Source organism: Pelodiscus sinensis, chromosome 1, assembly GCF_052426305.1.
Source record: "Pelodiscus sinensis isolate ZL-2025 chromosome 1, ASM5242630v1, whole genome shotgun sequence".
NCBI classification, from domain to species: Eukaryota; Metazoa; Chordata; order Testudines; family Trionychidae; genus Pelodiscus; species Pelodiscus sinensis.
In genome coordinates this window covers 317999817-318013606 of record NC_143052.1, presented here as the reverse complement: position 1 = coordinate 318013606, position 13790 = coordinate 317999817, and the positions used below count along the sequence as shown (strand labels likewise).

Below are 13790 nucleotides of genomic sequence, written 5' to 3'. Positions count from 1 at the left end.
AGTTAAAGTGTTTCTGAAAGTGTTTCCGTGATACACTTTCAGAAATACTGGTCTATAGCATTAGCCTATATGCTTTTGCTTATCGATTAATCAGCTACACTGTTATGTCCCTATATACAATCAGTATTTTTTTAAACATTATAATTTCTTCAGATTATTAAATGGAATTTTTTAAAATGAACGCAAGAAGACATGAAATAAGCTACATAACACTACAAACATGAAAAAAACTAAAATATTTATATGCAAAGTAATGTCTGGAAGCAGCATCAAATCAAACAAACAAAGTTGCCTGGAATTATGCGTCCTTTAATCCTATTATCTGAGTATCACTTCAAAGATTTGAATATTTTTATATTAAAAAGTGAGGCAACAAACGAAATCTAGCAGGATCCATTTAACATTTGGTTTTGTACTTCTCACTAATATTCCTGCGTATAATCTTTTATTTAAAAAATCATTTTTTCTAAACCAGAATGATTGCTGATTTTGTGATTTAGATTATTCTTGCTACAATTTTTAACAGACAAATGTGCAGTTTTAGCTCACAGTCTGATCTAATCACTTAACAATTTCCTGTTCTGAAAACACACTGTATTATTTTTTAACAATTACAAATAGTTATAATTACTCTTTCCAGTTCTTAGAAACCCTGTTCTTCTTTTTCCTCTCAATTCACTTCTCTCTCAACTCTTTGCTGCCAGATTCTTTTCTCTTACTCCTCATTTCATCTGCTGTACATGACTTCCATTCTTATTTGTACAATGGTGATTTAGAAATTTACATCTCACTCACCTCATTTCATTATGGCAAAGCTAATCCCAATCACCTTTCTGGTCTACAATCCTGGCTGTTCCACTAGCTCAACAAACAGTGCAATCTCAATATACAAACTATTAGTTCTTATACTTCCCAGATCTTGTCCTTTTCCTGCCTTCTTCATAGCTCAAATACCTCATATACCCTTCTTAGGCACATGAATCTGCCTGGACAAATCTGTTTGCACAGTCTAGACCATTATTTGTGTCTCTCACAGCACTGAGCAAAATAGTTAACGAAAGTAACTAACTAAATACACAGATAAAGTAACAATAATAAAATTATATCAAAACAAAACTTTAATCAAATTCTCCAACATATTACCTGAATATGTTTTCTTTTGTTCTTTATGTATTCTACCAGTCCTTTTTTGTTCATCCGAATCACCAAATAACATTTCAGGTATCTAAAATAAAATACAAATGAACTATTAATTAAATGGCAACTTCAATTATAAATGTAAAAAGGATTTAAAAACAGCAGCTTTGTTCAAGATCCCTTTACTAAATAATACTACAACTACTACTAATAATAACACAACAAATATGAATCTCAGTTGTTAGAACTAAGGATGTTAAGAGATGGGTAAATGACTAGTCATGTAATTTATACAATTTGTATCGACTACATTATTAGTTGATAAAGAAAAGTGCTCTGTCCCAGCTCGTACGGATCCAGGAGCTACTCCCACTATAGCTCCACAGTTTAAATGTAGCAGAAGCCGGGTGCGCAGGCAGACCAGCTCCTGCTACATTTAAACTGCTGAGCTGCAGCAGGGGTAGGTCCCAGACTGGCACGAGCCGAAATGGAGCCGGGACCACTGCGCCTCTGCATTTTAAATGTAGTAAGAGCTGCCTGGCTTTTTTAATCTGGCTTCCCCCAGCACCAGCTCCTGTTCCCTCTTACTTTGCTGCCTCTCATACCAGGGTGGGGGGGGGGGGGAGCAAGTACTTGACTATTCTCTTACATCCCTAATGAGAACTGATGATTTCCTATTCTCTTAAGTAGAAAAAATGGTTACTTACTTCTCGTAACCATTGTTCCTCAAGAGATGTTGCTTATGTCCATTCTACATAGGTGTACACATACCTCATGCACAAGTCATCGGAAGATTTTTCCCTCTGAGGTACTCATTGGGCCAGCAGGGGAGCCCCCTGGACTGCCACCGCTATATTGGTGCATATATACTCCTGCTGGATCTTTACTCCCTCAGTTCTTTCTTATCAGAATACTCCAATTAAGGGGAGGCGGGTGGGATTTGGAATGGACATGAGCAACACATCTCGAAGAACAACAGTTACAAGAGGTAAGTAACCATTTTTTTATTCTTTGAGCTATTGCTCATGTCCATTCCATGTAAGTGACTCCAAAGCAGAACCTAAAGAGACAGGATCGGAGTCCTAACTTTCCATGGAACAGAGAAGTGCCCTACTGAGAGCTGCATCCTCCCTGACCTGGTGAGACTTGAAAACACTCTAGGTGCCAAAGACAGGTTGAAGGGCAAAAATCGGTATTGCAAGTGTTCAGTTCCGACTACGAATCTCAGAAAGTGCCTGTGCACTGGATGAATTGTGACATGAAAGTATATGCCCTGCACGTTGAGGGACGCAAACCAATCTCCACTGTCGGGAGCTGGGATAATGGATGCTAAGGTCACCATTTGGAATCTCTGTTTGTGAACATGTCGGTTGAGTCGACGGAGATCTAGGATCGGTCTCTATCCACCTGACTTTTTCTGGGCGAGAAAATAATCAGAATAAAATCCCTTCCCTTTGTACTCTTTGGATACTCTTTCCACTGCTCCACTACTAAGAAGACACAGGGCCTCTTGTCTCAGCAAAGACTCATGAGAGGGGTCCCTGAAGAGGGACTTGGAAGGTGGGGAAAGAAATTGAAGGGGATCAAGTAAGCTGATGTTATCAATTCGAGAACCCATCAATTGGTGATGATGGTGACCCACCATCTTTGGAATGGTTTTAGGCGTTGATGGAATAACTGAGCCTCTTCGCATTCATGACCGGACAGTGGAATGGCTTGCAGACCCTCGACCAATGCATCAAACTTGCTGCCAATTATTCCGCTGTTTGGGCGTCTTGTTCTGTGGGTATCATTTTTGCAGAGGCTGTCTCGGACAGTGCTGGTCGGTGGCCCTATACTGAAGCGCCAAGTAAGAGAAGGGTCTGTGTTTCTGGTATGGAGCGTAGCGCTTGCATTTGTATGGGGGCGTGTATATCACCACCATGTTTTGAAGCTCGATCAGTTCCATATGTTGTCTGAGGAAGATTGCCCATGTGAACTGGTGGGACAAAATTCCTAATACGGAGGTTCTTAAGCTGTATGGTGTCATGGGCATGAAAACAATGTTTATGAACAAACAGTTTTGCTGGATTGGTTTTGTTATGAGGCTGGATGATACACGGATACCAAAGATGGTCTTCTATGGCTAGCTTGCTCGTGGAAAGCGCTCTAGCGGGGTCAATATACATGCTATAAAGACATCTTAAAGGCCAATATGAAGTCATGTGGCATATCCCCCAATGATCTGGAAACTCTAGTTCAGGACAGATTGTCCTGGTGACAAACCATTGTACAGGCTCTTAATTGCTTTGAGAGTCAGCGTATCCAGGCACGGCAGGAAAAGCAGAGGATCCAAAAAGAACATGCAGCAGCTGCCAGCTTTTTATGTGACATCTGTAATTGGCTCTGCCAATCAAGTATTGGTTTAGTTGCTCACCAAATGCGTCATAGAAGATGAGATCGACGGCTCAGTCCAAGAGAAGATGGGGGCATGTACATGCCCAATGTTCTTAATGTAGTTCTTGATTTCTTACTGGTATGAAGGACCTCATCAGTTTTCTCCACAAACCTCGTCAGTTTACACCTGACATGCAAGGCTGACTACCTGCAGCTCTCTGATATTTATGTAAAGGGATAGGTCCTCCTGAGATGACACATCTTGCATCTTCAGGTCACCAATGTGGGTTCCAAGTCCCTTCAGCACCTGCATAGATGCAGGCACAGGCACTGACTCCAACATTAGCACCAGCATCTCTCCTGGCCTTGGTACAGAGAGCCCTGGCATCAGCTTCTTCAGCACCATCATCAGAGGCCCAAGCAATACCACCTTCTCCACCTTGGCACTGCAGGAAGCCTGAATCCATGGCCAGACACGCACCGGAACAATGGTCTCCTGCACCCACATCTTTGGCATTGCCATGGTCAGCTTCCAATTATTTCATCGACTTGGAGGCCGAGTTGGTGTTCTCATTAGTGCATGCATTCAGGTTCCCTCTTCCAGCTCTCTCCTCCCAGGTTTCCCCCTCCCCTCTCCCACTCTCTCTCTTCCCCTCTCCCACCTCCTTTTCCCAGTCTCCCCAGAGGCTCATCCCCCGCCCCAGTTTTGTTCAATAAACCCAGTTTCTATTTTTGAATATACGTGTCTTTTATTTGACATCAGGAAGGGGGGCTAGGGAGGGGTAAGTGGAAGGACATTAGGGAGGAATGGGGCATGAGCCCCTGGTGGGGAGGACCAGGGAGGCTCTGAGGGCTCGTCGTGGTGGATGCTCTCCCTCAGGGCCTTCTGGATCCTGACAGCCCTCCGATGCCCCCCCCCTCCGATGGCAGCCTGCAGTAAGTGCAGCCGGGCTGATGGCACCGACCCTACGAGATGCACCGGCGTGCTCATGGGCAGCTCTGGCTCCATGAGGCCGAGTGCTGTGGTGTCCCGAGTGTTGGCACTCCAAGATAGGACTGCTTTGCTGTCCCTCATCGAGGTAGACACGGAAGCAGGGAACCCTGAGAACTGTCTGTCTGGGGTGGTGGTAGGGTCCCTTTAAGCACGGAGCTCAGTTAGCCTCAGGCAGCAGCTCCACACACTCAAGTCCTAACCTGCTGCCCTGCCGGCACTGGTTCCGGCCACCCTTAATTTCAGTTCAGGGTCCACTCAGTGTGGACACGCTATTTCAAAATAGCAAAACACTATTTCAAAATAGTTTTTGTGTATATATGCTTTATTTCGATTTAGCTTAATTTGAATTAACTATTTCAAATTAAGTTAATTCAAAATAGTGCTGTAGTGAAGGGAAGATAATTACAAATTAATTGGGGAAGATAATTACAAAGATAGCTTCCCCAATTATCACCCCTAATGTCATTACCTCACAGACACTAACCTTCCCCCTTCACCCCTCCTCTGTTCTTAAATCTGATTCATCAATTTTATGTGTGTTCACTTATTTTTGATTGTATCACTTCGGTATATATGGTCGTGCCAAATTTCTTCCACATATTGATCTGAGGAAGTGGGTCTGGCCCACAAAAGCTCATCACCTAATAAACCATCTTGTTAGTCTTTAAAGTGCTGCATAGACCTGTCTTTTGTTTCAATATTCCTGAGGGCCTTTAAAATATATAGATATAAAGGAAATAACAATGAATAGAGTTGTATTATAACATTCAGTATGAATTCAGAGGTCCTAATGCATTGTCTAAGGAAGGACCTTGTGAACGACCTTCCCTTATGTAATGCAAATTTTCCTAACTTTGATCTACTATAAGGTTTTCAAGTCTTCTACATGGTTATGGACGGTGGGCATGATAACTGATCTTATGAATTTTACAATGGTTGACACTATCACCCCATATTTTATGGAAATGTGGGTTTGAATATGAGTATGCATAGTTCAAATATGACTTATGGAAATTGGACCATGTGACATCGGAGAAATTTGTAAACCCCTGAATGTGTATATTCTATTTGTGTGCATGTATCATTATGTAGTATAAACCTGTTCATTAATCTTCTAGGGAGACTAGTGAAAGCTATTAATGATACTCAAGGAAAGTAATGACCTGGTACTCAAGACAATGGTCTCTAAATAGTCTAGTTTTTCTTGTAAGCCTGAACTATGGTTGGTCTTACAAAGACATATGACCAGGCCACCTGGTACTGCAATCCATCTTGAATTTTGCACTTTTCTATTGGGGTAAGGGAAACTGAATGAAGACTTCCCATCTAGGGAAAATTTTACATAAGGAATGGGAAGCAATTATGGTCTTCAGCTGGTTTCACAGACCATTCCCCACCCAGGGAGGATACATGAAAATACCTAGACACAAAAGAACTCTAAGGACAAGAGTGGAGAGAAACTGCTGGACACAGGTAAGAAAAAAAATCAGCCCTGGCCAGAGAAGAACTATACCTAAAATAAGAACTAGGATGAGAAATTTTGTTTTATTTTGCTTAATAACTTATCACTTGCAAACACTTAAATCCTACTGTTTATACTTAATAAAATCACTTTTATTATCAAATCCAGTATAAATAACTGTTGTCTGGGGGAAACACCTGCACATATCTCTCTTTCATTGAAAAAGGGGATAAATACCTTATGAACTCATGCTGTATAAACTTTATGCATAGTTAGATGGATTTATATCAGGTTTTATTCCAAGTGGGGTTGTGCACCTGAGTTCTATATCAAGTCCCTGTGACTAAACCTTTCCAAAGCTGAGCTGTTCTCAGTGTCTGCATTTCTCTGATGGGGTCTGAAACCCTAACTCTGTGCCTTTGCTGGGAGAGACCAGAGCTTCTAGATCAGAAGGACAGGGTGGTGAGGTGCTCCAGGGAGTGGATAGTGATGCTTAGTGGTAAAAACTCTGGTCATCTGAAGAAGTGGGCTATGCCCACGAAAGCTCATGATACGATCTACATGTCTTGTTAGTCTATAAAGTGCTACCAGACCATTTGTTGTTTTTTAAGTTTATCCTGTATAGACTAACTCGGCTACCCCCTGAAGTTTAGTGGTATAATCAGCCTAATAAGAGGTCTATCTCAAGGGGATATCTGTGACTCAACGCATCACAATGTACACTTTATGTATGGAAATATGACTACAGGACAAAACCCTGGGTCCTTATTCAGTCCACACCCAAGCAAATCCTCTTGCAGTCACAAACATATCCTAAAAATATTTTTCAAACTTACTTAAAATGTCATCAAAAAACATCATCATTTCATCAAAGCCAAGCATTTTGTAGAGATATATGGGTTGTGACAATTTTTTTATCTGGAAATTTTTTGCGATCTAAGACCCTGATAATTTCTGATCAAGGAAGAAAAGAAAGAGAAACAGACCCAAATAAAAAACTTGAGGGTTCTTTAATTTGAAAACATCTGTTTCACAAAAACATTCAAAAGGTTTGGTTTGGTTTCAATGGGAAACTAAAACACATTTTGAAACACAGAAGCTGTCACAAAACGAAATTGTCATTCTCTGGCAGCTCATACATCAGCATGACAATTTGGTTTGATAAAGAAGCAGGAAATAATAGAACAGAAGGGAAAATAGTATAATTACATTTAGAAAATAAATATACAGCACTATGCATCTTTCTTAAAAATTAGTGCTGTAAAATCCCATTTAATTGGTTAACCAGTTAAATATTATTTTTAACCAATTAAAAGTAGAGTAGTAGGAATGGCCACTTCAGCCCCTCCCCACATCGTAGCTGGGCTTCATTGGCCCCATTGCCACGGAAAAGGGCTACTCTGGCTGTCTGGTTGGAGCAGCCCCTGCCTGAGGTGGGGCATTCGTGCTGGGTCTACCACAGACAGAGACTACTCCAGTCAGCTGATCAGAGCAGCCCTTGCCTGTGGTGCCCCACCCAGGACCATCCTTCCATCGACAGAGGCAGCTTCAGCCGGCCAGTTGGAGCAGTCCCTGCCAGCTGGGTGACCGGTGGGATTGGAGCAGCTCCCTAGGTGAGGACCTAGTCCAGCCCCTACCAGTTAATGAGAACCAGTAAGCCCCACACATTAAGGGTGAGGCCTAACAGTTAATCAGTTAGCCATTCACAACCCTACTCAGTATAATACCAGTACATTCTGCAACAGGGATAGTTTGAACCTGTAAGGTGCTCTGTTCCCTTGCTTCAATCAGCAAAGCACTTAAGCCTGTGCATAATCCCACTGATATCAAGACTTAAATTCTGAGTTTAATCAAAGGAAGCATGATCAGTCCATAGCAAGATACTTTCATGTAACTGTTGGTGAATTATAAAATGATCATATTTAACTTTTCTAAAGCACTTTCTATTTTGAAAGCACTGTATAAATATTAACTAAGAAAACAAGATATGTCACAGAGATTACTTAAACACTTTAATTAAAAGCAACTTTGCTGCTCCTTTTTAGTTCTGAGTAATTTGGAATTGAGTGATTTAACATGAACAGATGGCATTTCCCAAATGTTGCACCTCTGAATTACTGATTCGCTACATAAAAATTCTTATTCAAACATAAAGCAAGGTAAGTGAATTGGATTGAAAATGTGATTGCTAGCTTTCCTTGGCTTTATAAAAAATAACCTGGCATATGGTAATAGAAAATTACATCAGCATGACAATTTGGTTTGATAAAGAAGCAGAAAATAATAGAACAGGAGGGAAAATAGTATAATTACATTTAGAAAATAAATGCCAAAATAATCACTTTTAAATTTTCTTTGTCTCCTGTACTTACTTTTTTCATACTGCTTTCTGACCAGCTTTCCATCCACAACACCTGACATTTTTTATGTAGTGCAGGATTACTCTCACAATTTATTGTGAAATTTACATTGGCAGAATCCATGATCAAGACAATGTGCAGGTTCTGTTGGATTCCTAAAGGAAATACAATATATTAATATATTAAGCCAATTAAATTCTATGTACTCAGTGATAAAATTAGTGTAGATTGAATACAATATAGTTTTTGATTGTCCTTCATGCATTGTTTCACAGGTCTATTTCCAACAACAATCACAAACTAAAAAGCAGGAATTCGAAAAAAGCCGCGGCCGCCATTATGTAAATGAAGCACAGAAAATTCAAATCCCAGCTTCATTTACAATTTTGACATGTCTAATTTACATCCCTTTATCGAAAAAGGGATGTAGTTTAGCTGTACCCTTGGAGTGACACAGCGTATGGCACAGAGTGTGTGTATGACTGTGGGTGTGTCTAGACTACATCCCTCTGTCAACAGAGGGATGTAAATGAAGCACTTTGAAAGTGCAAATGAAGCCAGGATTTAAATATCCCGCACTTCATTTGCATAATCACAAAATGATGCTCTTTAGAAAAAGCGCTATTTTGAAATTGAAACCACAGTCTAGACGCAGTTCTTTCAAAAACGGGGCGCTTTTTCGAAAGATCCTGTAAATCTCGAAAAATGAGGTCTAGACTGCAGTTTCAATTTTGAAATAGCACTTTTTCAAAAGACTGCCATTATGTGATTATGCAAATGAAGTGCGAGATATTTAAATCCCGGATTCACTTGCACTTTCAAAGTGCTTCATTTACATCCCTCTGCCAACAAAGGGATGTAGTCTAGATGTAGCCTGTGTTTCTACATATTTAAATGACTTTAAAATACATAAGGGATACCATATCTTAAAATGTAGCCAATTTTTAAACAAGTCAGAAGTACTTTTAGTGCCCTGGAATTTGCCTGTCAATTTCTGTGTTTTTTCAAACATATTTTCTATTTTTTTTATTTATTGTATGTCCTTGTTTCTATGTGAATGACCCAGACAAACTAATAACTAAAGCCCCTATCTTGCAAACATTAACTTCATTACAACTACACACTCGTGTAGAATGTTCTTCACGTGCATAAATGGGCAAGATAGGAGTTAACGGATTATAAAAGGGAAAAACTGGAATGTGCTATCAAATGTGCAAAGTAAACAAACTGAAAAAATGAGACATTTTCTTTCTTATCAGTGCATACACAATTTCAGACACACTGTAATTTTTATGTTGTGTTCCTTTAATTAAACCTAAGTATTGAGTGTTCCATACTGTTTTCTAAAATAACTTAATGATCCAAAGTTTACTGAAAATTAAAGCCCCTTGAATTAGAATATTTTGTTATTTTACTCACTGAGATAGCCTTTTATAACTAGTTCATTAAAAATTATGAAAACCAGTTCACTTACTGTATGTAAAATAGTTGAAGACTGGTCCTGTAAATCCATCTTGTGCTGCTTGATCCTTCAGAGGAGAAAGTAATGGTTCCATTTCCTCAATAGTATATAGTCCAGGAACTTCACCTATATCAGGGACACTTTCAATCAGCTTTAAAATGCATAAAATGATCAAAATAAAATTGATAAAATACCTCCGAAAATTGTTTGGTAAATTTGGGAAATGCATAATCTATATACCTATCAGCATACTTATATGACCTTCCTTTGCAAATCAACAAATCAGTAACTAATTTTGGATAATGCACCCAGTCTCATTTACATCACTGAGACATGATTTGGTGCCTCCTCCAACACTATCCTAGAAAAGTCACTACAGGATATGCACTATACATCACAAGACAAAACTGAATCCAGAATGAACTAGAAAATAGCGAAGTACAAATCCTGTTTCCCTCCAACTCAGATACAGAAAACACTTCACTTCAGAAACAAAAACATTTGAGTTAATACATATGATCTATGAACCAAAGCAGATGAGAAATTTTGGTGTTCTTGTGGCATACAGGCTCCAAATGGAAACCCTGTCACCTGAAGAAACTTACAGAGCTACTGCCCAGCATGGTACAAAATAAGATCTTTCTTTCCTAATAATTCTCTTTCTGTTAGCAGCTCCTCTACTTCCAAATAGCTATCCCGCATCTTTACAGCAAGCCCATTATTTCAAAATATAGTAGGCTCACTATTCCAATGTTCCTGTAAAGCTCACTCTACGAGACATAAGGGACGTTTCAGAATAGTAGGCTATTTTGAAATTTGGCACTGTATAGACAGCACCAAATTAGTAAATAAGCTCTTTCAAAATAAGATCAAAATAAGATATGCAATTTTCATAGCTCAAATTTTGCATCTTATTTCGAGCTATGGTGTAGTGTAGTTGCACCGTTAGAAACTAATGGTTGTTGTTTACAGGAGGCACAAGAGATATGTCTTTTCCTCAGAAACTTTCAGGCCATATAGGCTCATAGAATCTTTGCCATGGTTGATGCAGCACCTTATACTGCTTCCTTCAGGGAGTTGAGGGAATGCAGTGCCCCATCTTATCCAAAAAACCCGATTTCATCCCTTGAAAGGCAGTCCTTAATAGTCTGCTCAACTTCCATCAATATGTCTGAATTCTGATGCCACAAATTTGTCCTCAGGGTGACCATTGTGGCTCTTACACTAACTGCAGTCTGTAGAGTTCAAAGTGAAGATTAGATTAGAAAGGGGAACTTACAGCATCTGTCAGTTCTTTCTGTTATCAGCATGAGGCTAGCTGGTATCTGCCAAAAGATTCTGGCAGGACCCAATAAAGCATTATTAACAGGCAATGTGATTCTGCATGTTAAGTCTGTAAAATATTAGCAACTTTGTGGGTACCTTCTATGTTGTAGTTATTGATTTGACAGAAAGCTGTAGGAACAGAGGACATTTGGCCCAGGGGAGGAGAAGAAGGCTTTGAAAAATGCAACTCCAGTTCCATCTGAAAGCTCTTCTACAGAGAAAGACCTGAAGTCTGCCAGATATGACATTTGGAAGCAGAGAATTCTAAAGAATTCTTCTTGTGGGATGCTCCTAAATCCACAAAGATTTGAGCTTCCTCTAGTTGCCATGGAGACAGGGAACAATTGTCTGTATAAACTGCTGACACAGAGGGAAGTGAGAAGTAACAGGTTTCTGTGTATGCCCAGATATGCTGAATGGTGAGACAGCTTCTGCATAGGAAAAAAGTCTCAACAAACACTCCCCTCAGAGTGGGAAAGGAAAGGAAAAAGGGGTTAAACTCTGTTTTAATGTCACATATTAATTATTCAAATTACTTCCTTATAAAGGGTATGTATGCTTTTCTCTTTTTGGAACCTCAATTCTGTGAGGTTTGAAAGAGTTTCTCCTATGTTATGAAGAAATCCTCTATCCTTGGGAAATATCACACCCTTGGTTGAGCATTTCTACAATGAAATAATGGCTCTGAACAGGGATAAAAGGCCCACCATGTGTTGCTGAATGACAGCCTAATGCTCTGATAGAGTAAGGGATGGTGGTCTGTGAAAGAAAGGCAGCAGAAAGACTTCAGAAAAGCTGTGTATAGTATCTTTTGGACTTGTCTTGATGCTTGCAGGGCTTCTTTGCTCCTGTGGTAAATAGCAGAGAAAGCCTACTTGAGAGGTACTTGAGAGATTAGACCTTAAATGCTTCAGTGATTCCTCATCTGACAAGAGCAAAGCTAGATGTTAAAATAAAGTTGCTGTTACATGAAAATGAATAAAACAAAGTGGTTGGAAGAAACAGAAAAGCGAGGTTACTGATCTTGTGCAATAACTGGTGTTCTTTGAGATGGGTGTGCCTGTGGGTGCACCACTGTAGAGATGTCTTGGCACTTCTGTGCTTGAAATCGGAACTTTTTAGCAGAAGTATCCCGGGGTGGGGGGGCGGGTGCATGTGCAGCAGTGATCGCTTCGCAGTGAACATGCCGATGTACACACCCCATCAACCATCCATCAGTTCCTTCTCTACTGTGGAGAGATGTTACAGCTCTGAAGTAGAGGGGAGGAAGGAGGCTTGTGGAGCACCTACAAGGACACCCATCTCAAAGAACACCAGTTACTGCACAAGGTGAGTAACATCCCTTTTCTTCTTCGAGGAGTATCCCTGTGGGTACTCCCTCTGTAGGTGACAATGGAACAGTACCCTAAGCCTGTGGAAGGCAGGGCTTTGGACTTGACCGCTAGATGATGTTGAGGACCACCACCCTGAATGTGGTACACTGTGAAGCATAAGTGTCTATAGTATAACTTTTTGTAAATGTGTGTGCAGAGGCCCATATTGCTGCTCTGAAAAAGATCCTGATAGATACTTTATGTTGGAAAGCCACAGAGATGGTCATTGCTCTGGTAGAGTGTGCCCGCAACTGGGCTAGTAATAGCACCTTATTGATGATATATCAATCCTTAATACAATTAGTTATCTATTTTGAAAGTCTCTGTTTTGAGATTGCATGGCATTTGGAGCGATCTGCTATGGAAACGAATGGTCTGGGAGAACACCTGAACTGTTTTGTTCTATCTACATAGAAAGCAATTGCCCGGTGAACATCCAAGGAGTGGTATCATACCACGCTGGAATCCAGATGAAGCTTCTGGTGAAAAACAAATATATAGGTTTGTTAAGGTGGAAGGGTAAAACTATTTTTGGGGAGAAATTTTGGATGTGGCCTTAACACTACAGGCAGTCCCCGGGTTACATGGATCCAACTTACATCGGATCCCTACTTACAAAGGGGTTGAGGCAACCCCGCACTAGCTGCTTCCCCCCAGCAGACCAGGGAGACGCGAAGCTAGCGCCCCCCCCCCCCCCAGCAGACCAGGGAGATACGGAGCAGCTTTTCTCAGCAGACACCTCAGCTTGAGAATAAAGGACTGAGGGAAGTGAGGTGAGGGAGAATAAAACTGAGCTCTGGAGAAATGTTTGGCTAGAGTTTCCCCTACAATATGTACCAGTTCCGACTTACATACAAATTCAACTTAAGAACAAACCTACAGTCCCTATCTTGTACGTAACCCGGGGACTGCCTGTACTTTGTCTTTGTAGAAGATCATGAATGGCAGACCCGCCACGAGTGCTGCCAGTTGGCTGACCCTCCTTGCTATTGTGATTGTTAGTAAAAAAAAATTTTTCTGGAAAGATGGGTTAGGGAGCATGTTGCCATTGGCTCAAACAGAGGGTGGGTCATGGTCATCAGGGTAAAGATATTATTGAGACCTTTTAAAAATTTCTTAGTGGTTGGATATGTTAATACAGTGTGGCCATCTACACCATTATGCTCACTTGAAATAGCAGCTAAGTGGACCTTTATTGATGAATCGGAAAGGCTCTGTTTCTTCAATGAGAGTAGATAGTCAATAATGATCATTGGGTGTGCTGAATGAGGTTGCAGTGTTCTGTGGTTTGCCCACGCAG

The 13790-nt window shown here is 40.5% G+C and overlaps 1 protein-coding gene across 2 annotated transcripts in view; it reads right to left on the bottom strand.

The window, feature by feature from the left end:
* Nucleotides 1–13790, bottom strand: part of DYNC2H1 (dynein cytoplasmic 2 heavy chain 1) — a 328959-nt gene that overhangs the window by 198686 nt on the left and 116483 nt on the right. For both annotated transcript variants that reach the window (XM_089775660.1, XM_089775659.1), the window contains exons 51-53: nucleotides 9804–9917; nucleotides 8342–8484; nucleotides 1144–1225 (exon numbers count right to left, since the gene is read on the bottom strand). In XM_089775660.1, coding sequence (XP_089631786.1) covers nucleotides 1144–1225; nucleotides 8342–8484; nucleotides 9804–9917 — 339 coding nt within the window. The remainder of the gene's footprint in view (nucleotides 1–1143; nucleotides 1226–8341; nucleotides 8485–9803; nucleotides 9918–13790) is intronic.